This window comes from Phasianus colchicus, chromosome 7 (genome assembly GCF_987193195.1).
Source record: "Phasianus colchicus chromosome 7, bPhaCol1.hap1.1, whole genome shotgun sequence".
NCBI lineage: Eukaryota > Metazoa > Chordata > Aves > Galliformes > Phasianidae > Phasianus > Phasianus colchicus.
Genome location: NC_143442.1, coordinates 14,546,856 through 14,568,554, shown reverse-complemented (window position 1 = coordinate 14,568,554; position 21,699 = coordinate 14,546,856). Strand labels below are relative to the sequence as shown.

The window sequence follows — 21,699 nt, the reverse complement described above, 5'->3', positions numbered from 1 at the left end:
CCTCCAGGGCACCGCAGCCCGGCACAGCCGGGGGGCACAGCCGGGTTTGGCTGGCTCCCCGCTGCCATCAGTGCCCCCTCGTGGGCTGGGTGACCCCCGCGCAGGGGCACCATGACCCGCCTGAGCTGGTGCTTTGCCACCTTGGTTCGCTGGGGGAAATACCTGGTATCCTGCCTCCTGCCCTGCCGCGCCTGCCGGCACACTGAGGTAAGTGGTGCCACGAGTGCACGGTGCCCCGGGTCGGGGTGGGGGCTGCAGGGGGAGCATGGAGCTGGGGAGGGCTCTGGGGGTGCACAGAGATGGGGTGGCGGGAGGGAGAGGAGGGGAGCTGGCTGTGGACATCAAGGGGTTAAACCATGTCTATGTGTGTGTGTGTGCCCCCCAGGGGCTGGGGGCATGTCCTTTGTCTCTCCTTGTGTCTCTCCTGGCACAGCACTGTGACCCCCCCCCACTCTATAACCTGCATCCCTGTGCTCCTGCAGTGCCTGGCGTGAGCTCTGGGATCCCTCTGTCCTTACAGCATCTAGAATGGGGGAACCTCGTGCACGCTGTGAGGAGAACCTATGAAGCAACCGGTACCGGGGGGGTCCCCATTCCCATTCAATGCCAGGTGTTCTCAGCATCCCTGTCCTCAGCAAAGTGCCCTGTGCCTGAGGGCACCCAATGCGTGCAGAATCCCTGTGCCAAAAGATCACCCTATGTGGGGCATCCATGTCCCCACCATCACCCAGTGTGGGGGACACCTGTGCCCACACAGCACCCTGTCCCCATTGCTGTGTTATCCTTCTGTGTCCCTTCATGGAGTGTGTATATGAGCTTGTTGGTGTGGGATGCCTATGTGGGCATGCATAGGACATGTGGCATACACCTATGTGTGTGCAGGATGGGTACCCAAGGGCAGTGGGGGGCACTGCTGCTGGAAGCAGGTGGGGGTGGCTTGGGGACACAGTGGCCGTGGGCAGGACCCCACCAATGACACCCTTATGCTGCCCTTATGCGTGGAGGGGGGTGTGAGCATGGGGTGTGTGCCTGCCTCACTGGTACCCACGGGGGGACTCTCTGTGTAGTGCACCCCCGCTAGGAAAATGAACCCTAAATCACGCTGACAGGCAGTGTCCCCATGCCCCTCCTGCCCCCCCCCCGTCCTCGCTGCATGCCCCTGTCCCTGCCCTTATGCAGATCCCAGGCTCATCCCGGCGCTGAATGGGACGCCGTGATTTATGGGGGGCGGGGACCCCGTTTTCCCCGGGGGCTTTCATTTGCGGGCAACAACGAGAGGCTGTAGCGAAGGAGGGGGGTGTGGGAAGATGTGTGTACGGACGGGCGCTCCCCGCTGTCTCCATCCCTTGCCCTCCGTGTCCCTTGCCGTCCTGACTCACCCCCCCGTGCTGCCACCCGCCTGAGCGCAAGGCTGCGGGACTCACCGCCGGCCTCCTCCCCCCGTGGCTGCGGGGAGGTGCCGCTCAGCACCCCAATCCCACCCTATAGAGCTGAGGGGCTGCCCAGCCGTTTCCCGTCCTGCCCCCCCTGCGAGGCCCCCGGCTCGGCGGAGCTTTGGCACAGCGCTGCTCCCTCCTCGGCTCTCCCATCCCGGGACCACCCAGGGGACAATCGTCCCCCGCACACCCCCACTCCGCCGCCACCGCAGCCTTTTGGGAAGGGGGAGTGGGGGTCTCGCTGCCAGCCCCCCCCAGGGCTCAGCGGTGGGTGCTGCGGGGGGGTTGCTGCGGGAGGGCGCTGCCCCCTTTTTGTCCCCCAGCTATATGGGGGCCGGGGGGGGTTTGGGGCCGGGGTTGGGGGGGTCGGGGGCGGGCCGGGCGGGCGGAGCGAGCGGGACGGCTGCGGGCGGTGCGGCGGGGCTGCGGGGCAGCATGACCGGGCTGTGCCTCTCCTGCCTGCTCTGGGTACGGCTTCGGGACCGGGGCGCGGGGTGGGGAGTACTGTCGCGGGGAGGGGGGGGGCGGGGAGCAGCGGCGGTGGTGGAGCGGGAACGGGTCGGGAAAAGCGGGACAGAGCGCTGCGCTGGCACTGGGACCCCCCTCCCCCGCAATCGGTGGGGGGGCCCGGGGGTGGGGGCATCCGGTGAACGGCTGGGGCTGGGAGGGGGGGTGGAACAGCCCGGGACTGCGTGGCGGTGGGGAGCGGGCGGGGGGAGCGAAGGACGCTGGGCTGGATGAGGAGGGGTCTCCGAGGGGGGGTTGTTGGGACTGGGGGCTGTTTCCCCGTTACGACCATCCGGGATCCCATTGCGGTCCTCGTAGTCCGCTGTCCCTCGGCACTGGGAGGCGGGGAACCGGGCAGACTGGGAGCTGCCGGGGAGTGCTAGGGGCTTGCGGCTCTGAGCCCCCAGCCTCCGGGCCGTTTGTGCTCCGGTGTCCCCCATGCTCCGGGTTGGGACCCTGGTGCCCTTCCCCCCCTCCCCCCCCCCCCACCAGCCCGGCTTTGCAGCCCCAGCAGAAGCGGATGGAGCAGGCGGGTGCCCCGGTCCCCCGGGGGGGAGGCAGCCCCCCCTCCGGCCCGCACCTCTCTGCAGTGCTGGGCAGTGAACCCAGGCGTCCATGCAGCTGGCACCTCTCCCCGGGGCCTCATCCAGCCCATGGGGCCCCTCCCAGCATCCCTGGGTCCCTCTGCTTGGGGGGGCCGTGGGTAGGTCTGTCTGTTCCGTCACCCCTCCTCTCCCCACCCCCGCACCATCCTGCCTATTTGGTGATATGGGTCTCAAGGTGACATCCCCAGACGGTCCTCACCCCCCATAAGTGCCTCCCAGCCCTGGGGACAGGGATGATGCTCAGATCCTGCCAGCTAGGGGCCGGATCCCGTATGTTCTATGGGTTGGGGACACCCCCACCGGCATTTTGGCAATGTGACAAATGGAGGGGGTCTCCATGGGCTGGGAACAGAGGGGGCTGCGCTTTCCCTAATGAGGATAATTACCGTTAACAAAGCAGAGCAGGGGCTGAGGTGGGGATGTGCATGCGGGATACACATTGGCATCCCCGGGGGGTCCCTGGGAGCGGGGGGCACTGCCTCTTCCCGGGGCACCCTGCAGCAGGGGGGCAGCCGCTTTGCATATGCAAACGAGCTCATGGCATCGGGAGGCCTCACTGTCACCCAGCAACTGTGGCGTGGGAGCCCCGGCTGGGGGGGCACGGAGCTCAGGGGCTTGGGCAGCCATGGGGGGATTTGGCTGCTAGGGAGGATGTCCATAGAATGCGCACATGGTGCACTCACACACATGTGCACGGCCTTTGTGCCCCCACCTTGTGTCCCCGTGTGCGTATTGGGGAAACTGGGGCAGGAGGGGGTGGTACCCACACTTGGGTGTTCCCTGCAGTGCTGGCCCGGAGGGAGTGGGGGGTTGCGGGGCCTCTGCTTAATCCTATTAGTCCTGGCGTGAAAAGGCGTATTTGTGGCTCTCACATCTTCATCGGACGGTGAGTGGGTGGGCATGGCTGGCGCACTGCCATGGATGTCCCCTCCCCCAGTCTGGGCTTTCCTCTCTATCTGGCATCCCATGGTCGTACCAGCATCCTTGTTTCCTGCTGTCCCCGTGTCCTGCTGTCCCCATACCCACACTCACGACTCCCGTGGGCTATAGTGGGCAGTGTGGCCATGGGGGCACTTTCCAAAATGTGCCACCCCCCTCCCCCACCATGTCCCTGCCCAGCACACATCTGCAGCACAGCTTTACACCATGGTACCCCCTGCATGCACACCGATGGTATGTGTGCATGCTTGGGTGTGCGTGTGCACACACACTGCACATTGACAAAAATGCAAATGCATGTGTATGCACATGTGCACACGTTTGTATGTGCATGCTCACTGTGCTTGCACACCAGTTTGCACAAGCTTCTTGATGCATTCAGGTGTGCTCATACACGTGAGCAGACCTGCAGGCATGCACTCGTGTGCTTGCACACACCCCCAGGAGCACAGATATGCACACACACTGCAGCATGCAGGGACATACCAACGCACACGTATGTGCACACATGTAAGTATATACGCACATCTGCGTGCAATGCACCCACAATACCAATTGTGGACATGTGTGCATGTGGGCGTGCCCGTGTGTGTGCACACGCGTGTGCACGCACACACAAGTGTTCGGCACACCGCCAGGGGGCGGCAGAGACTATTTAAAGGGGCCGCGGCTCCGGGGGTGGTAGTTGGCACCCCTCGCCGTGTGGCCGGGTACAAGGTGGGGGTTACCCCGAGGGGGGGGAAGGTGAGAGCAGATGGAGGCAGACCCCAGCCCAGAGGGAAAGCGAGCAGAGCAGAGCTCGGCATAGGGCGGGACAAAGGATAGGGGTGCTGATTTGTTCCCGTGTCCTGCAGCCCCAGGACCTGGAGTCCCCTCCGGCGCACGCCTTCAAGATGACGAGCTTCAAGAAGGTGAAGGCATGCGGGATCTGCCGGCAGGCCATCACGCGCCAGGGCAGCACCTGCCGAGGTGAGGGGACGGGAGTGCGTGTGAGCGGGAGGGTGCAGCGATGCTTTTGCACGCTTCTGCATGCGGTTGTGAGTGAGACAAGTGTGCATGGAGCGTGCAGTGGTGTTGATCGAGGATCACGTGCGTGGATGCTCACACCCCTGCTCGTGCTCGTGGCCCTGTCCCCCTCGAGGCCCCAGTAGCACACGCGGTGACGTGTCCCCTCGCACGTGTGTGGCGGTGCTGAGCCCCGTGCGAGGGGTGGTGGGAGGAAACGTTCCAGGTCTCGGGAACAATGCGGCTTCCTGTGTTCCCTGCACTGCAGGAAATGATCCCGGGGGGGATGGGGCCTCAGGGAGGGGGGGCAGTGTGGCCATGGGGCATGCTGCACAGGGACCCTTGTGTCCCTTTGGGATGGCACGCTGGGGAGCGCCTGGTGTTGCCGGTGGGTCAGCATCCCATACAGCCCCACTATGCATGTGCACAGCTGCACACAGCTGTGTGCACACGTGTGCATGTGCAAGACATCGCAAGCTGTGTTTGCATGCATTTATACTATTAATCTCTGAGCAGAGGCACAGTGCCTTTGGCACACTGTCATTGTGGGTGGATGGATCACGCATGTGGTGTTCATGCATCTGGCTGTGTGTGTGCACATGTGCAAGGCGTGTGCATCTGTGCACCCCCAGTGTGCATCTCTGTGCTCTGCCCAGTACTGTTGCTGCCTGTGTCCCCACGTGGGTGCCACCTTGTCCATTCCCCGTGAGCAGCCCCGTGGCCATGTCCCCACTGACCCCTTCTCCCCTCCTGCAGGCTGCAAGCTGTCCTGCCACACCAAGTGCCAAAGCAAGGTAAGGCTGGCACCTCGTGGGATGCCCCACTTTGCATGGGAGGGCTATGGATGTCTGGGGGAGTACTGGGGTCCATATCCCCACTGGGTGGGTGCTCACATTGGTGTCTGATCGGAGTGGCACTTGTGTCACCTACGTGTATGTCTGATGATGATTCTCATGTGGCTGATATGGGGTTGTGTACCAGTAGGGCATTGCACCCAAGGTGCTGGTTCTGTGCGTAAGGGAAGCCTGTGGCTGGCTGCAGTTTGTGAGCCTCCGTCACCCTTCCTGTTCTTGCTGGAGGCTGGAGAACCTCCATGCGGTGCTGCTGGGGGGGGTGCATGCATGGAGCTGAGGCCTTCTGTGAAGCTCTGCTGGGTCAGTGCCCAGGGAGGGGCTCCTTGGGCCAGGCGAGCAGCCAGCTGACTCACACCGCTTGTTATTGTAGGGTCTCCAGGGAGGGCATGTGTGGGGAGGGGGCTTGGCACAATGAGAAAACAGCCTCACGTCCACCTGAAGCACCTCACATTTAACCCCTGAGCCCCCAGAATTGGGGAATGAGACTACCCCAGGATGTATGGTACTTTGTGCCTCAGTGCTTCCTCCTCCTGCCCTGGAGATGCTGCTGAATCTGCGGCACCCCTGTCTGCTGCTATCTCTGGAACCCCCCAATATTGTTGTGGCTACTCCACAAGTTATTTTGGGGGGACCTGCCCTTACCTCTCCTGCTGCCCCCCTTTTGACCCCATTCAGCTAAAAACTCCACGTGGACAGGGTACAGTGGGAAGGGGGGAGTGTGCTGGGGACCCTGGAGTGGCCATGGGGACAGTGGTGGCAGGCAGGGCTGGCAGGGTGCCCGCAGCCTGTGGGTGGCACTGGGGGGGCCGGGGCAGACGCACAGACATCATCTGGGAAGCACGAAGCCGTTCCCATGCCCATGTAAGGCCCTTCTTGCACCCGGCCCCTCCACTCGGGGATTTTTCCTTGCTTAGCAAACCTTCCCCCCTCCCTCTGAGGGGACAGACGGCAGGACACTGACGTGCATTTGAACCCCACAGTCCACCTCTGCCATCCCTCCCTGCACTGAAGCCCCCTACCCAGAGCTGCAGCTTCCTTTAAAAGTGGGGGAACTGAATCACAGAGCCCAGCCTGGCCACGTGAGATCCCTTGGGTCCCATCCTCGTCCCTGTGTGTGCAAAAACATCTGTACAAGAACATCTCATGTGCGTGTGCACATTGCACGGCGGTGCATTGGGTTGATCTTTCTCCACTGGCCGCTCTCCAAACCCAACTTGTTTTTCACGTACCCCCTGCAGGGGCTTGGAGGGGGGTTTGTCCATCATTAAACTGGGTGCTGGAGCAGGGCCAGGGCCGGGCAGCGAGGCGCGTCATGGCCACAGCTGTAGCTCCCAGTGCCTGCGGCACCTATTGTTCCCTCTCATGGGGACCAGGTCCTTGGCTTTGGGAGGGGGGATATGGTGGGCTGGATGTGGGGTGATGGGTAAGCTGCGATGTATGGGATATGTCTGGGTCTGGTGTCATGGACAGGTAGGGAGGACACGGGGAAGGGACAGCAGTGTCCAAGTCGTGCTGTGGGACAGGCTGTCCATTCCCCAGCCTCTGCGCCTTGCTGCTTCTGTGCTGCACGGATGTGTCCATTGCACTCATCCCTGTCCCTAGTGCCCCCATTCAAAGCTATCCTGCCTTTGGGACAGGTAATTTGCAACACCTCTAGGTCTGCACAACAGAGCAGGGAGAAAGAATAAGGCAGCAATGTGTTCTTGGCCCTGGCACGGGCCCAGTCAGGGTGTGGGATGGGGGGCTGAGTGGGGCAGCACTGCCCCCAGTCGTGGTGCTGCAGTGGGTCCAGGAGGGGATCGGGTGTTTTTTTTTTTTCATTGCTGTTTCCTTTTTCCCCTTCTTGACGTCACCACCAAAATATTCAGCCTCTGTCTCAGCTCTGGGGGGGTCAGATCTGCTGCTGGAGGAGCTGGGGCCCTTCTTGTACCCTCTGGGAGGGGAAAGGGAGTGGGGATGCTGAGCCTGCCCACAATCATTGCACAAGTGAGCAGCGGGGTGTGGGGCATGGGGAGCCTCTCCCCTGGCTCTTCGTCACCTTGTCCCCTTCTTCTGCTAGCACCAGGGGTGAAGATGCTCTCCCAGGCTGGGTGCTGGCTTTGGGATGTGGAGGAGCTGTTTTTGGGTGGAGGTTACTGGCAAGATCTGGGGGCGCTGGGGGTCTTTGAGGATTGACACAGGGCTGAGCACTGAACCTGCTTCCACCACCCTGAGATGGCTCTGGGATGCATTTGGTGTTTGGCTGAGGATGGAGTTCAGGGACAATTTATAGATTTCAGTGGCTGTGTCCTGTGACGTCACCTCCCCGAGGGACAGCTCCGTTCCTCCTCAGGGACAGCTCCCGCAGGCTGGGGACAGGGATGTGCTGTCAGTGCACTGCTCACCCAGTCATCCTGCTGGGATGCTAATGCTTTACCACCTGGCTCTGGTTCTAATGGGAGCTGTCCTGGGGCCATGTCCTGGGTGCTGGGATTGTGCCAGAGCTGAGATTTCTGCCGTAGCTGAGCTGGGCCCTATGGCTCACTTCTAGCTCAGGGCATTAATTGCTCCTCTGTCTCCACTTCTTCTCCCTGCAAAACCCTCAGCACCCTAACTCCATCTGTCCACGCCCAGATGCTGCTGTGGATGTGGCAGGAGATGCTCAGGGGAGAACTGCCCCCATTAAAACCTCTTGCTACTCCCTTCAAATGCTTCCAGGGGAAAATAAGGCACAGGAGGGCTGAGCGCAGGTTGGGTCAGGCAGAATGTACTTGCTGTGGAGATTCATCCTACAGAGGCAGGTGGAAATCCCTGTGGTTGCACAGCTGCTCTCTGCCTCAGTTTCTCCATATGCAAGTGACACTCTCCCTGGTTGCAGTGGGATGGGATGTGGGCACTTCCTGGCCGTGCTGGCACAGGAGGTGCAATCCATGGGATGCTCTGGCTGATGTGAAGCTCTGGAGATCACTCCCACCCCGGAGAGAGGGAGGCAGGGGGAGCCCCTTGCTGCCACTCCGTGTCCTGGCTGCAGTCAGGGCCAGCACTGGTGTTCTGGCTGAGCCTATAGCACCAGAACGGAAATGCAAACAGGAACAGGGAGGTGTTGGGTGAGAAAATGTCAACAGTGCTGGGCCCAGTGGCTGGCTCACAGCCCCCCTGGCCTGTTTGCCTTTCTGTGGGACACTGCAGGGAAGGCTGTGCCATGGTCCTCAGTGCCCGCATGCCTATTCGCATGGTTGAGCTGGGGCTTGGGGTGGGAGAGGAGGAGTGGGGGCAGCGGGGCGTGATGTGGGGCCGCAGGGCACCCCCACGGTGCACGGCTTCTCCATCACTTTGCTTTCCATAGAGGAGGAGTGGTAAACCTTCACCCCCCTTCGGCACCGAGGAGGGTACCCAAGGGCCACTTTTGGGGCGCTCTCCTTGGACTTAGCGAACCGCCTCCTGACAGGGGGGGCCAAGCACAGAGGCCCCGAGCCGGGCCCCACGCCCGTGCCCCTGCCACCCCCCCGCCAAGGGCACAGGGACGCCGCGGCGTCACGCGGGGCGATAAGGGCCCGACCCCGCCGCCCGGGGCCTCCCGGCTGCGCTGCCCGGGGGGTGCGCTCCGCATTTCGGGGCTCGGGGCGCTGGGGGGGGGGGGGGCGGCTCCCGGTTGCCTTTAAGGGCGTTTTCGGGGGAGGCGAGGAAAGCGGGGCTGGGCGTGTGCGCGTCCGACTAGGAGCGCGCCGGAGAGAGGGAAGAGAAGAAAAAGGGAGAAAAGAGAGGAGGGAGGGGAGCGGTGGAAAAAAGCCACCCGGGACCCCCCTCCCTCCCCCAAGGCCGGGGCCGCTCCACTGCACCTCCCGGCAGCCGGCGGCCTTGGGGGTGCGGAGGGGCGAGGGGGGCTGCGGGGACCCCTCCATCGCCGGGGTCCCGCCTGCGGGGAGCGAAACCCTTCGACTCTCTCCCCCCCTCCCCTCTCCTTTCCCTCCCCTCCCTCCTCCCTCCCTCCTTCCTTCCTTCCTTCTCCGGGCTTGTCCCGGGGCGGGAGGGGGGCTCAGCCTGCAGTCCGCCTTCACGCCTGCCGACGCCGGGCTCCCTCCTGCCCCCGACCCCCCCGCCCCGGCAGCCTCCCGGCCGCCCCCCGCGCCTCTCGGCCAGGTGAGGCAGCGCTGCCGGCCCCTTCGGATGTAGGCACGAGAGACCCCGGATGGATTTCGGAAGCGTCATGAACCAGGTACGGCCACGGCGCGGGGATCCCTTGCACCCCCCTGTCCTGCTAGGGGAGAGAGGAGGGGTCCCACGCGTGACATCCGTGCGCTGCGTGGCCGCCCCCCGCCCGCTCTGTTTGGGGACGCCGCGGTGGGTCGGTTCCCTGCTGGAGGGGGTCCGGCGGGGCGTGGCGGCCTCGGAGGGGGATTTGGGGAGGGGGTCAGGGATGGTTCGCAGCGCCGGGAAATCCTGCGGGGGGGTCCTTCCCGAGCAGCCCTACCCCGCCCCGCGGACGTGTCCCCGCACAGCCCCTCCTTGGTGGCAGCGTAGGGGTTAACACCTCCTCCGCTCCTCCTGCGGGACCGTCAATGGTTAAACCACGAGTTAATGAGTGGTGAGGGGCCGAGGGGGGGGTTGGGGGGGGCACAGCGGCCACGGCTCCTTCGCCCCAATGCTGCCGGGCCCGCAGAGGGTTAAATTCGTCAGGGCAGGTCCCGGCGCAGATGTTTTTGGGCTGTGTTCCTGGGAGAGGAAACGGCCCGAGCGAAGCATCAGCCGTTTTGTTTTTAAGGGGAAAACAACAAAAAGAGAACTGCTCCGCCTCCGACAGCCGAGCGGGGGGCAGCGGGGTCGGTCCCACTGCGGGCCGGGTGCCAGTGGGTTGGGGCAGCGGGGACGGAGTTGGCATGGGTGGGGGGTGGTGGCTGCGTCCCCCCCTCTGGGTCCTTGCAGAGCGTGCTGAGTGCCAGCAGTTCCCGTGCATCCCATGCACTGTGCCTGCAGCAGGGGAAATGAGCCCCAAAAGTCCCGGCTCTGGAGCCTCATGACAAGGACGCTGAGGACTCTGTTAGTGTTCGCTGCTGGCCCCCACTCCAGGAAAGGCAGGGCTGGCCGTGATGCTCCATGGGGCTGCTGGCCCGCTGCCCCACTCCTCAGTGCTGCAGTCACCTCTGTTACACGTTTTTGGGGTCCAGAGCCTCACCTGGGGTTGCCCCACAACAAGCTGAGTGCTGGCAGCTCTTTTTGTGCCCTGACTTGGTTTTGGGGCTACTGGAGCAGAGCTGAGGGGTTTACATAGTGTTGTCCTCCTGCTTTTGCTGTGCCAACCTGGTGCACCATGTCCCTGTGGCACCCTGTGCTCGTGGCAGCTGTCCCCTGTGCCCATCTGCACTGCTCAGCTCCAGTGTCACCTGCTGGGGGCTGTGGGTGCCAAAGGAGGGCATAGTTTTGGGGACTGGCAGTATGGGGTAGCCCTCAGCCTGCAGTGGGATTGAGATCTCTGCCAACACGGTGCAGGGTAATGCAGGGCTCTCACTCAACCCGCTTGGGGATCCAGATGCTGGCCGGACCCATGTGAGGATCCATGCTGGGACTGATCCTGCAGTGGGATCCTTGCTCTAGTCAGTCCTGTGTGAATATTAGGAATCTGACCAATCCCATAGGAAAGTTCATAAATTGACCAATCCCATGTGGGAATCTCTGTATTGACTGTAGAAATCCATCTGTTGGCCAGTCCCACATGAGAACCCATGCACAGCCCAATCCCAACAAAGCCCCCTGCCCCCAACCAGCCTTGGGTGACCTTGCTTCCAGCCAATCTGGGGGAGATGGGGAACGTGGGGTCCTCCTCGCCCTGTTGGATAGAGCTGTCATGGGGCTGGGGACAACAGGGACCCTGTTACAAAGGCTCCAGCCCCATTCTTGCTCTTCTTAGGGTTCCTCCAGCAGCCAGGAGCATGCTGGGAGCAGGTCCCCATATCAGGGTGATGGGTGTCCCTACACTCAGGAATGGCAGTGCCCGCAGGTGTTGCAGCGCCTGTGGGTGACAGCTGGGCAGGGACAGCAGCCATGGGACAGACTTTGGGGACGCAGCCGAGCAGGCGCTGGCCTCAGGGCCGGAGCAGTGCTGGAAACGTTGCCTTTTTAGGTGCTGGAGCACAGCACATCTCTGCTCGTGGCCAGCCTCGTGCCGAGCCCAACACCCACGGGAGGAGGCAGAACAGGACCAGCCCCACTCTGGGGCATGTGGATGTTCCTCTGCTCTACTCTGATCCAAAAAAGCCACTTTTCATCCCAAACAGATCCAGGGATGCTGGCTTTCTCCCCCTTCCCCAGTTCCAACCTCTGCAACCTCTGGGCCAATGGCTCAAACCCCTGGGAGCCAAGAGCAGCCCTTATTTGGGTTGAAATCAAGGCTATTTTGGTGCTGCCGATTCAATTGAAACCAGCCCGAGCCCGAGGCCCCGCAGTTACCCCATGCATCGCCTTCCTGACTCAGTTCCCCTGCACTGGGGCTGCCGGCCTGACGAGTGACATGCCACCAGGAGCCCTGGGGCTGTCATCCTCATTGACCCCACTGCTGGAACACCAGGGTGGAATCCATCCCGGTTGGGTCTATCACCGTGGGGCGGCTGCACAGCATCCCTTCGCCTTCCCTTACATGGTGCCCTTGAGTTTGCTGCAGTGCCAGAGGCCGGGGACTTTTGCCGTGAGGGTGTTTATGGGGCCGGCACTCAGAGGTGTTTGTTGGAAACAGCAGCAAGGAGGTGCTGAGGCGCAAGGCAGGGAGCACGTTCCCAGTGTGAGCTTAACCAGGCACCCACATGTCATCGGGGTGGATGGCTTGTGCAACATGGTGACTCGGTGTGCAGTGCTGGAAATCACTGCTGTCCCCAGGGGAAGGATGGTGCTGGGGTCCCCGTGCAGAGCAGGACTCTAGTTATGGGGTGACTGCAGTGGGATGCTTGGAGGTTCACCCCGCAGCAAGCCTGCAGGAGCTCCTGGTGACAGGAGGAGAACATCTCCTGACTCACAAACCACTGGTACCTCTTGCACAACACAGCCACGAGGATGGGGTGCTGCCCAGCCCATTGCCTCTACCCTGCTCTGGGAGTGCCTGACTTGGGCGCAGCCAGGCTGCAGGGTCAGACACATGGCGAAGCTGGCGGAAGCGGGAAGGGGATGCTCAGGGGGAAGCCTGGGAGCAGCAAGACCTCTGTGCTCCGGCGTCCGCCCGGCTCCTGACTCACCCCAGCTGCCGCCAGAGCTCTCCCGGGGCTGCTGACACGTCCAACTCTCAGCAAAGGGGGGGAACCCACAAAGCTGCCATGCCGGGGTGCTGCCCCCAGTCCTGGGACCCTGTGCAGACAGCTCAGTGCTTTGCCCAACGCAGGGTGGGGCTGGCAGGGGGAGCGCAGCTGGAAGTGTGCCATCCTTCTGCCTGGGACTTGTTGCATAAACAGGAGATTAGCGGGAGCTGTGAGGGACGCATGGTGCAGAGCTGGGCTTGGCCACAGGAGCACGTGGTGGGACCAAGGAGTGGCATGGAGAGGGTGACTGTGTGCATCAGTCACTTTCAGTGCCGCCACTGAGCCACCCAGCCTTGTGCTTGGGGAGGTGATGCACAGCTGGGACGTGCGGTGACGCATGGCACTGAGTGCAAGGAGACAGCTGGGATGACATGGAATCTCCACTCAGCTGCCTCCGGTGCCACCCCAGCACCATCCTGTGGGACAGTGACCAAGTCACTGAGTCACTGAATCACTGTCCTCTTTGGTATCTTCCTGCCCACTACCACGCTGTGATGGGCTCTGCATCTCTGGGTGCATCCTCACTACAGTCTCAGTGTGGGGCTTTGCTCATCCCTGCAGTGCGTGCCGGGTCTTGGTGATCCTGGCACCGCAAGGGTCAGCACCGGCCCGGATATCGGACGGCTTGGGGATGTTTATCAGAGCTCCTGGGGAAGGGAAAAACAAAAACCACCACCCAAAGGAAGGGATATGCGTCAGCGATGGGCCCGGGCGACCCACCGGCAGCCGGATGGGATGAGGGCCAGTACTCACCCAGCCCTGTAAGCAGCAGCGCTGCACCCTCAGTGCCTGCAGCCCGGCTAGGGGGAATCCCTGCAACCTCCCAGCCCACCCCATGTTGAGCCAGACTGCTCCCTCCAAGGAGGTTTGTGAGGCGCTGGGGGAAGACCTGTGGGGATGCTGCGGCTGCGGCAGGACCTGGAGGAGGAGGAGGGAGAGGAAGGCTCTGGGAGGGAGGTGTGTGCCGATGGTCATGCAGGACACGGGGACAGGGCTGTGGCATCCTGAGGGTGTGAAGTTGTGCAGGTGTGGCAATGGGAGATGGTTGGATGTAGAGAGCTGGTGGTGCTCCACGTGCCACCCCATACGAGACATTAGAGAGTCCACATGGACTGTGTTGGAAGCTTGGGCTGTGTGCATTTTGCTGCCCAGCCTTCACCCAGGAGGAGATGGTGAGGACCTCTGGGGGGCCTGCGACTTGGGGGGTGTGGGGGGCTGAGGGTGGGCAGCCACCCCGCTGTGCCTCGTTCCTCACATTCCTGGGCAGGGCTGCCGGGCGGAGGGGTCGTGGCGGCGCGAGCTGTGTGGCAGGAATGCAAACACCGGCACGGGGAGAAGAAAGGCGGCTGTGTCTGCTGCGGTCAGGCAGAACTGCCCAGGGGGTGCGCGGGACCCCCCACCTTTCTATGGGGGACATAGGGGATGGCGGTGGCCCTGTCACCTGCGTGGTCTGCAACGTCTCTCTCCATCTTCCTGGGGTGCTTCTGTGTGCCTGCATCAGGAGCTCAGTGTCCCAAGGAAGGGCTAACCCTATATTAGACATCATAGAATTAGGGAAGGGAGTCCCACCCCAGCCACCCCACTTTTGTCCATTCTACAGCTGAAAACCTCCAGGTGCAGAAGGCAAAGGCTGGATGGGAAGTGCCCTACCTGCCCTCAGTGTCACACAGTTGGGGGTCTGCCCCATCCCCGGCCTCAGGAACTGGGGGGCTGGGCTGCGGGGGAACCCTATGCGAGCATCCCTAGGGGGACGTGGGGTGCAGCACGGCCCTGTGCCGGCCCCGTCCGTGGCCGCATTGCTGCCGGAGAACATTCCAGGGAGGCTGGCGTGGGGCCAGCGCCGCGGGGCAGGGAAAGGGGCCTTTTATGGAAGCGTTTCTGCATTAGAATAAAATCATAATAATAATGCGCAGGGGAAGGGAGCGGGAGGAGGAGGAACCCCTGAACAAAACACAGAGGCGGGACGGGAATGCTCTGGCGGCTTAAGGCTCTCCACCATTGGGATGAAATGGGATACGGCTGTTGGGAGTGGGGTGTTTGGGGGCAAAATCCCCATTTTGTGGTCCTCTGCCAGGGAGATGCTGAGTGGGGTGTGAGAGGTCTCCATACCACGGTGGTGGTATATTGCTGAGCGTGTCAGCGCCTGGCATGGGGTGACTTGTAAGAGGTCCAAATCTGAAGATGCTTTTTGGGGTGGAGGGGATGAGGTGCCCCGAATTGCATTCTCCCGCCACCACTGCCATCCCCAGGCTCCCACCAGCCTGCAATGCTGTTCCTGTGTCCCCATGGGCACCACCACCAACCCAGCGCTGCCTCTCTCGTTGCAGCATGCTGCTGCTGGGGTGCACGCAAAACCCAAGGTTAATTGCCAGTAATTGCCGCTGGTAATTAAGGTAACAATAGCCGAGCTGTTCAGCTGGCGTCTGCAGAAGTACTCAGAGAAGGCTGGGCTGGGTTTTGTGCCAGGTGCTCCTGGCATCAGCCTTACACTGCCCACCTGGGGCTGAGAATGATCATCTGGGGTTGTCCACCTGGGTCTGGGATTGCCCACCCGGGGCTGGGGCATGCTCAGCTCTGTGCTCTGAGCAGGGGATGTTGCACCCTTCCTGTACCTGGTGCTGCAGGGACTAATGGGTGCCTCTCTCTGCTCCCTTGCAGGCTGCTACCCCGTGCTCCCCTGCTGTCAACTATGAGCTGGTAAGTGATGACTCTGTGGTGAGCTGTCTCCCCTTGGGCTGTCAGAGGGACAGCAGTGGGATGTGACCATCCCAGACTCTGGTGTCCCTCCTCCTGGCTTGGAGCGAGGTGTTTTTTTGCATGCCTGGATATAGCTGTAGCAGATGTGTCTTTAGCTATGGGCTCCCAAAGTCAAGTGTGAGCATCCCCAGCTATTGTCACCCCCTGCTTTTTGTCCCTCCTGGGGATATTTAGTGAGCAGCCAGATGTGTGTGGGTCTGAAGAGCTGCTGGGGTGACAGGAGCCCTTCCCACAGGATATGGGAAGCACGGGGTGTGGTGGCAGGACAGGGCTGCAGCCGTGGCATGGTGCTGGGTGGTGTGCTGTGTGACCCCAGCTGGGCACAGTGGGTGCTCGTCTCAGCTCCTGCCAGCTCATGAGGGCAGCACATGAGCCCTACTATGGTTATCTGCCCTGGGCTTAATCTCTGCCCTCACTGCCACAGGCACTTATCGCTGGCAAAAATGTGTTGGCTTCGAGCTGTGACCGTTACTGTGGCTTTGGGAGGAAATTGAGAGGGTTTTGCCCTGTCGTCTGTGCTGGAAATGGCAGTGGCCCCCCTTCTTGGAGCAACTGTAGCAGGAGGGCACAGCCTGGTCCTGGCTTCCCCCTTTGTCTCCTGGTCCCAGGGCTGACATCCCCCTGTGTGCCACCTGACTGGCTATCCTTAGGCAGTGACTGTGTCCCCTGTCCCTATGCTTGGGGTCGGGAGACCCTTCCACAGTCTCTTCTCAGAGCTCTCCAGAGGCTGCCAGTGACATCTCACTGAAATCATTCCTCCCTGAGCACCCCCTGCTTGGGACCCTGGCCATCCCGCTGTGGCACTGCATTTATCTCGGGGAGCAGTGCCTGGAGGTGGGGCTCCACTGTTGTTTACCTCATTGCACCACAGCCCTGGTTTTGGGGCACAGCTGAAGCTGGGGGCTGCTTTTCTTGGAAATGACCTCCCTGCTGCAGATGGGGTGAGGATGGGATGGAATGGGAGTGGGGTGCTGCCATGGGGGATGCAGCGGTGATACAGGAGGGCAGTGGCCCCCAGTGGGGCTCTGCATTGCCCTGGCGCTGTACTTGGGTTTCGAGGGATTCCTGGCTTTTAGGAAGAACAGGCACGTGGAGGAAAGGAAGGAAGCGGCATGATGGAGCATTTCCTAGGAAGGGCCAGAAATAGCCAAGGGGAACTTATGACCCCAGCTGCCCCTCCGCATGTGTGCATGTGCCTCTCAACCTCTCTCTCCTTTTCTTTCTCTCCTTTTTCCTCACTCTCACCCCTCCCACAGCCATCCCCAGGGCAGAGCATCACCAAGCAGGTGGACACCCCGGTAAGTGCCGTGTGGTGGCAGAGACTGCTCTTCACCTTGAGACCTTACTGGGGTTTACTTGTGCCTATCCCACAGCTAAAAGCCTGCTCCTTACCCCATGACCCCTGTGTGCTGCTGGATCCCCATTCCAGGGCCGCACTGATTCCTAAGGTGATGGGCAGAGGCAGTAGCAGAGCCCGGTAGAGGCCTTGGAGTGGAAGCTTTTGCTGTAAAGCCGGCTTTCCTGTCCATAGAGCTAGGGATCCGCTTTTTAATCTGTGGACATGAAATTGCTAAGACAGTGTAGACAAATGCCCTGCCAAAGTCAACGCAGACGGCTTCCCCCTGCTCACCCGCCTCTGCATGCACCAGGGCTGGAAATGTCCAGTGAGGAGTCAGGAACCCCCTTTGTTGCTTTGTTTCTCTGGAGGAATTTCTCAGTGTTTCTGCATCCTTCCCTGTGGCTGAGGTCACCGTGCCAGTGGCTGGAGGCAGGGAGGACCTATGGCTTTTGGATGATGCCAGGAGCATGGGGATGTGCTGAGGTGACACAGGGTGGGAGGTAGGTTTGGATGGGGATCTGAGGCCCCTGCTCCAGGCGGGGGTCTCTGCAGCATTTCTTCCATCCTTTGGGGTTAGTGGCACCTCCTGCAGCCCCATGGTGCTCTACTGGTTGTTGAGGTTTGGATCCCTCCTAGGAATCAGAATGCACCACCCGTGCTAGATGAGTCTTTAAAGGACTCCTCCTTATTAGTAGGAGATCCTAAAACTAATGAGGTGTGAGTGTATTTTCCCTTAGTGGTTTTTTTTGGAAACCTTGCTTTGTTTTTTGGCTGAGGTCACAAAGTCACCCAACAAACCGACTGCAGATGAAATTCTTGAGGCTGGAGAACATGCATAAATAGAAGTTTCCTGCTTGGAGAACTCAAACATTTCCTCCCAGCTTTTGGCTTGGCCAAAGCAAACGGCAGTGCCTGGCCCCATGAACCTCCTGTGGGCTGCAGACCTGCCCTGTCCTATGGCCAGGTGTTATGGGGCTGCCATTGTGCTGTCCCCAAGTTTGTGCGCACTGGGGACTGCTTGTGTCAGTGTGGGGACATGGTGCCACCAGGTTGTTCATTGGATGTGATTTGGTGACAGTGTGTCAGGGATGGATGCTCCAAGCATCACCACACTTTGTGACCTGTGGCTCCAGAGCCATGGCAGTAACTTGTTTTTCCTCTCTTGTTCTTTAGGACGCCACGAGGTCCCCCAGAGGCGGGCAGGCACACCGCAAAACAGCCAGGTAGAGCCCAACATCTGCACCATGGGGATGGGGACCTGCAGGCAGCGCTACCTGGGAGCAGGAGGAAAGCCTTAGGGTAGCCCTATACCTGCATCCCCAAGCATCTCAGCCTGTGTCGCTTTACCCAGATGACCACGGTGGTGGGCAGGTGGGCAGAGTCACCATGTCCCTTCCTTGATGCCTTATCCTGATGGCAGTCTCCTTCCTTGCTCAGGAGCATGAGTGTGACAGTGGCCATGGAGAGCAGCTGTGAGCTGGACCTGGTGTACATCACAGAGCGCATCATTGCCGTCTCCTACCCCAGCACAGCTGAGGAGCAGAGCTTCCGCAGCAACCTCCGCGAGGTGGCCCACATGCTGAAGTCCAAACATGGGGACAACTACGTGGTGAGAGGACCTGACAGCCTGAGTATGGGGCTGGGATGCTGTTAGGGAATGGATGCCACATCCTCACCTCCGGTCAGTCTCCATCCTGATGCACTGAGCTGGAGAGTAAGGATCTTTGCACTGACACAGATGGTTTTTCATTTCTTGGAGGTTTCCAGCCCCTTTTAGTCCCCATGGGAATTTTTGGCCATGGTTGTGCCCTGTGGCAGGGCATTACTGGGGTTAATGTGTTTGGGGAAATGGGTATTTGGGGAGGCTTGAGGGTGAAGAAGAGGTTGGGTGGCATTGGGAAATAAGACATCTCCTCACACTTTCTTTCCTCTTCCCCAAAGCTTTTCAATCTGTCAGAGCGGAGACATGACATCAGCAAACTTCACCCCAAGGTGGGTCACAGTGGGGAGCAGAGGGTTTTGAGGCTGGGGCAGGGCAGTGGGATCAGCTCCCCAGTGCAAGTTCCCAGGGCAGGAACAGCTACCCTCCTGCCTCACCAAGCAGCTGGAGGGGCAGGAAAGGGAAGGCCCAGAAAAGAGCACCAGGACTTCCCCCACCAGCCAAAGTTGGCATCTCTTGGAGCGCTCCCTTGTTTCCCCTGGAGAATCATCTCCATCCCTGGGAATGTGGGGTCCCCGGAGCAGCTGAGATGGGTGTTGGGGAGCTGGGATATGGGGACCGAACTCCCAAGCTCAGGACAGGGTCTTGGCAGCAGGAGAGTTGATGGACAGCCTGGAAGAGGCATCAACTGTGCACTGCAGAGGCAGAAGTGATGTGGTTTTGACTCTTGATTGTCTCCCTGCCCCCCCCCCATTCCTTGCCCAGGTGCTGGATTTTGGATGGCCTGACCTGCACACGCCAGCACTGGAGAAGATCTGCAGCATTTGCAAAGCTATGGACACGTGGCTGAACGCGGCGGCTCACAATGTGGTGGTGCTGCACAACAAGGTGGGCTGGACCCCAAAGCGGGGCTGCAGGGATTGAGCTGAGAAAGCTGAGAGGTATAGGGAACCTGGTGTTTGGTGGCTCAGTGTTCAGATTGGGCTGTGTGTTGTAAGATTTGGGAGTGTGGGGTGCTGATGGGCACTGTCACCCCTGTGATATCCTTTCTGTTACCTGCAGGGGAACCGAGGCCGCCTGGGGGTAGTTGTGGCTGCCTACATGCACTACAGCAATATCTCGGCCAGGTGAGAACAATTGCACAGTCTCAGAGCTTCCCTACCTTCTGCCCAGCACTGCAGTGTGCTGATAGCAATGCTTTCCTTCCCTTATGTAACCCCTTGTTCCCTCAGTGCTGACCAGGCTCTGGACAGGTTTGCCATGAAGCGCTTCTATGAGGACAAGGTGGTGCCGGTGGGGCAGCCCTCTCAGAAGAGGTGTGTTCTGGGACGTGGCCTTGGGTTTGTCCCACGGTTGGGGCTGTGGGACCTGTCCCTGAGCTGCCTGTCCTCCCTTCCAGGTACATCCACTACTTCAGTGGGCTCCTCTCTGGCAGCATCAAGATGAACAACAAGCCCCTCTTCCTGCACCATGTCATCATGCACGGCATCCCCAACTTTGAATCGAAAGGCGGTAGGTGCCCCGGAGCCTTTGCTCCTTGTTCTCCAAGGGGGTTACTTTACACAATACCCTGGGCAGTTTGAATGCTTTCTATCCTTTTCCTCTCTAGAACTGTTCTCTTTAGTAGGGTGCTACCCTGCAGGAATGCACTCTGGGGTTGCTCCCCCTTAGGACTAAATACTGATCAGCAATAAGGATTTTCTGATGGCTTTTTGGAGGATGGCACTAGACTGGGTTTTGGGCAGGGGAGGCAGTACATACTGGATGTCAGTGCCTGCTGGGGCAGTTGGAGGAGATGCCATACTCAAAGCCCATTAGGCTCCATCTTGCCTCTGTCCCTAGCCCCACATGTGTCCTACAGGACCCAGTTGGGCTATGGGGACTCCCACACTGCTCCCAGCCCTGTGCAGTCAGGAGCATCCCTTTCTGCCCATCCCAGATGTTGCCCGCTGCTGGAGGCCTCACCAGTGCGGGCTGGCTGGGGTGGGAGTGGCTGTTTGCCTTGGCTCTGTCCCTGTTTGGATTTCTACCCCGTGACTAATCCCTGCCCCTCCACCCTGCCGGCTAACAACATGCCTTCTCTCCCTCATTGATGTCTTCCAGGTTGTCGGCCCTTCCTGAAGATCTATCAGGCCATGCAGCCCGTCTACACATCGGGGATCTAGTAACTATCTCTGCACGTTGGGCAGCGTGCCCCCCTTTCTGTCCAGCTGGGGGGGAGCTTGCAGCTTGGAGGTGGGATGGAGATATTTCAGGGCCAAATCTCCAGTGCTCGGTCCTCTTGATTCCTGCCAGCTGTGAAAAAAGGGACTCCCTACTTTCTTGGAGGGAGGAACTGGCCATACTGGGCTGTACTGGCCTGGCTGGAGGGCTGGAGTGACTTCTGCTTCTGCTGGAGGGCTGTAGTGACTCTGAGCATCAGCAGAGGGAGCCTGGAGCTGTGCAGAGCCTGGGGCTGGGGACACCTCACTGTCCCCTGGGGGCAGAGGCGGTTCTCCTGCTTCTGGCCAGAGACATGCTCCTCCTGCCAGGGGTGCTCCCTTCCCGGTAAAACCCATCTCTGTGCTGGAGCATGATGTGAGGCACTTCTCTAGTAATGGTTCTCCCTCCCTATAGGAATCCTGCAGGGCTGATGCTCTGCCAGTACCCCGCTGGCGGGCACTTGGGTACAGAGCATATTGCAAGAAGGTGGCTGTGAAGAGCATCTTCTTTAGAGCCTGCAGAATAGTCTCTCTCTCCTCCTCCCCCAGAATAGTTTTCCACTTTTTAACCTCCGCGCTATTTATCCCAATACCATTTTGCTGATGCTACCACATGGAGCTGGGTTTGTGTCCCCATTCCCAGCACCAGGGCCCCTGGGAACAGTCAAAGAAGCTCATTTCTCTAGCTGCCTGGATGCTCTGCTGGGGCCGCATCCTATGTGGATCCCCCAGCTCCTGGCCCCACACCCAGCCTGCAGATGGGCCCCTTTAAGGGGAACAGAGCCCGTTGCCTTTGGGGTATTCCCATCCCACCCCCCTGAACCAGGAACTCCCATCCCCGCCATCCATCTATCCCCGTTAGCTGAGATTTACTGCCACCCCAGCCTCGCCTTTCAGCTTTTAATAGACTGTTTATGGGATGCCGGTAATAAACTCCAGGTTTATCTTGCCTGTGAAATCCAACTCCCTTCTTCCCGCGTCCCCTGTGCTTGTCCCCTACCGCTGAGCGCTGACGCCACTGCTCACAGGAAGCTCCCTGGTGCATGATGGGGCTTCAGACAGGAGCGAGGGGAGCCCTGTGCTTTGGGCCCCTGACTGGGGGGGGTTGGGTGGAAGGGGCCGGTGGAGGCTGGGTGT

General features: G+C 60.7%; 1 protein-coding gene across 21 annotated transcripts in view; it reads left to right on the top strand.

Moving 5' to 3' along the window:
* The window catches only part of TNS1 (tensin 1), a 53,778-nt gene that overhangs the window by 2,638 nt on the left and 29,441 nt on the right, over positions 1-21,699 (top strand). For 10 of the 21 annotated variants that reach the window (XM_090143769.1, XM_031590536.2, XM_031590534.2 and 7 more), the window contains exons 2-13: positions 4,342-4,456; positions 5,249-5,286; positions 15,264-15,302; positions 16,619-16,660; positions 17,875-17,924; positions 18,139-18,310; positions 18,643-18,693; positions 19,127-19,249; positions 19,424-19,488; positions 19,594-19,677; positions 19,761-19,873; positions 20,465-20,525. In XM_090143769.1, coding sequence (XP_089999895.1) covers positions 4,342-4,456; positions 5,249-5,286; positions 15,264-15,302; positions 16,619-16,660; positions 17,875-17,924; positions 18,139-18,310; positions 18,643-18,693; positions 19,127-19,249; positions 19,424-19,488; positions 19,594-19,677; positions 19,761-19,873; positions 20,465-20,525 — 953 coding nt within the window. Of the gene's footprint in view, positions 1-96; positions 208-1,832; positions 1,905-4,341; positions 4,457-5,248; positions 5,287-8,974; positions 9,542-13,121; positions 13,471-13,497; positions 13,563-15,263; positions 15,303-16,618; positions 16,661-17,874; positions 17,925-18,138; positions 18,311-18,642; positions 18,694-19,126; positions 19,250-19,423; positions 19,489-19,593; positions 19,678-19,760; positions 19,874-20,464; positions 20,526-21,699 lie in introns of those variants that run through there. The other 11 variants (XM_090143770.1, XM_090143763.1, XM_090143761.1 and 8 more) reach the window with 8 other exon arrangements.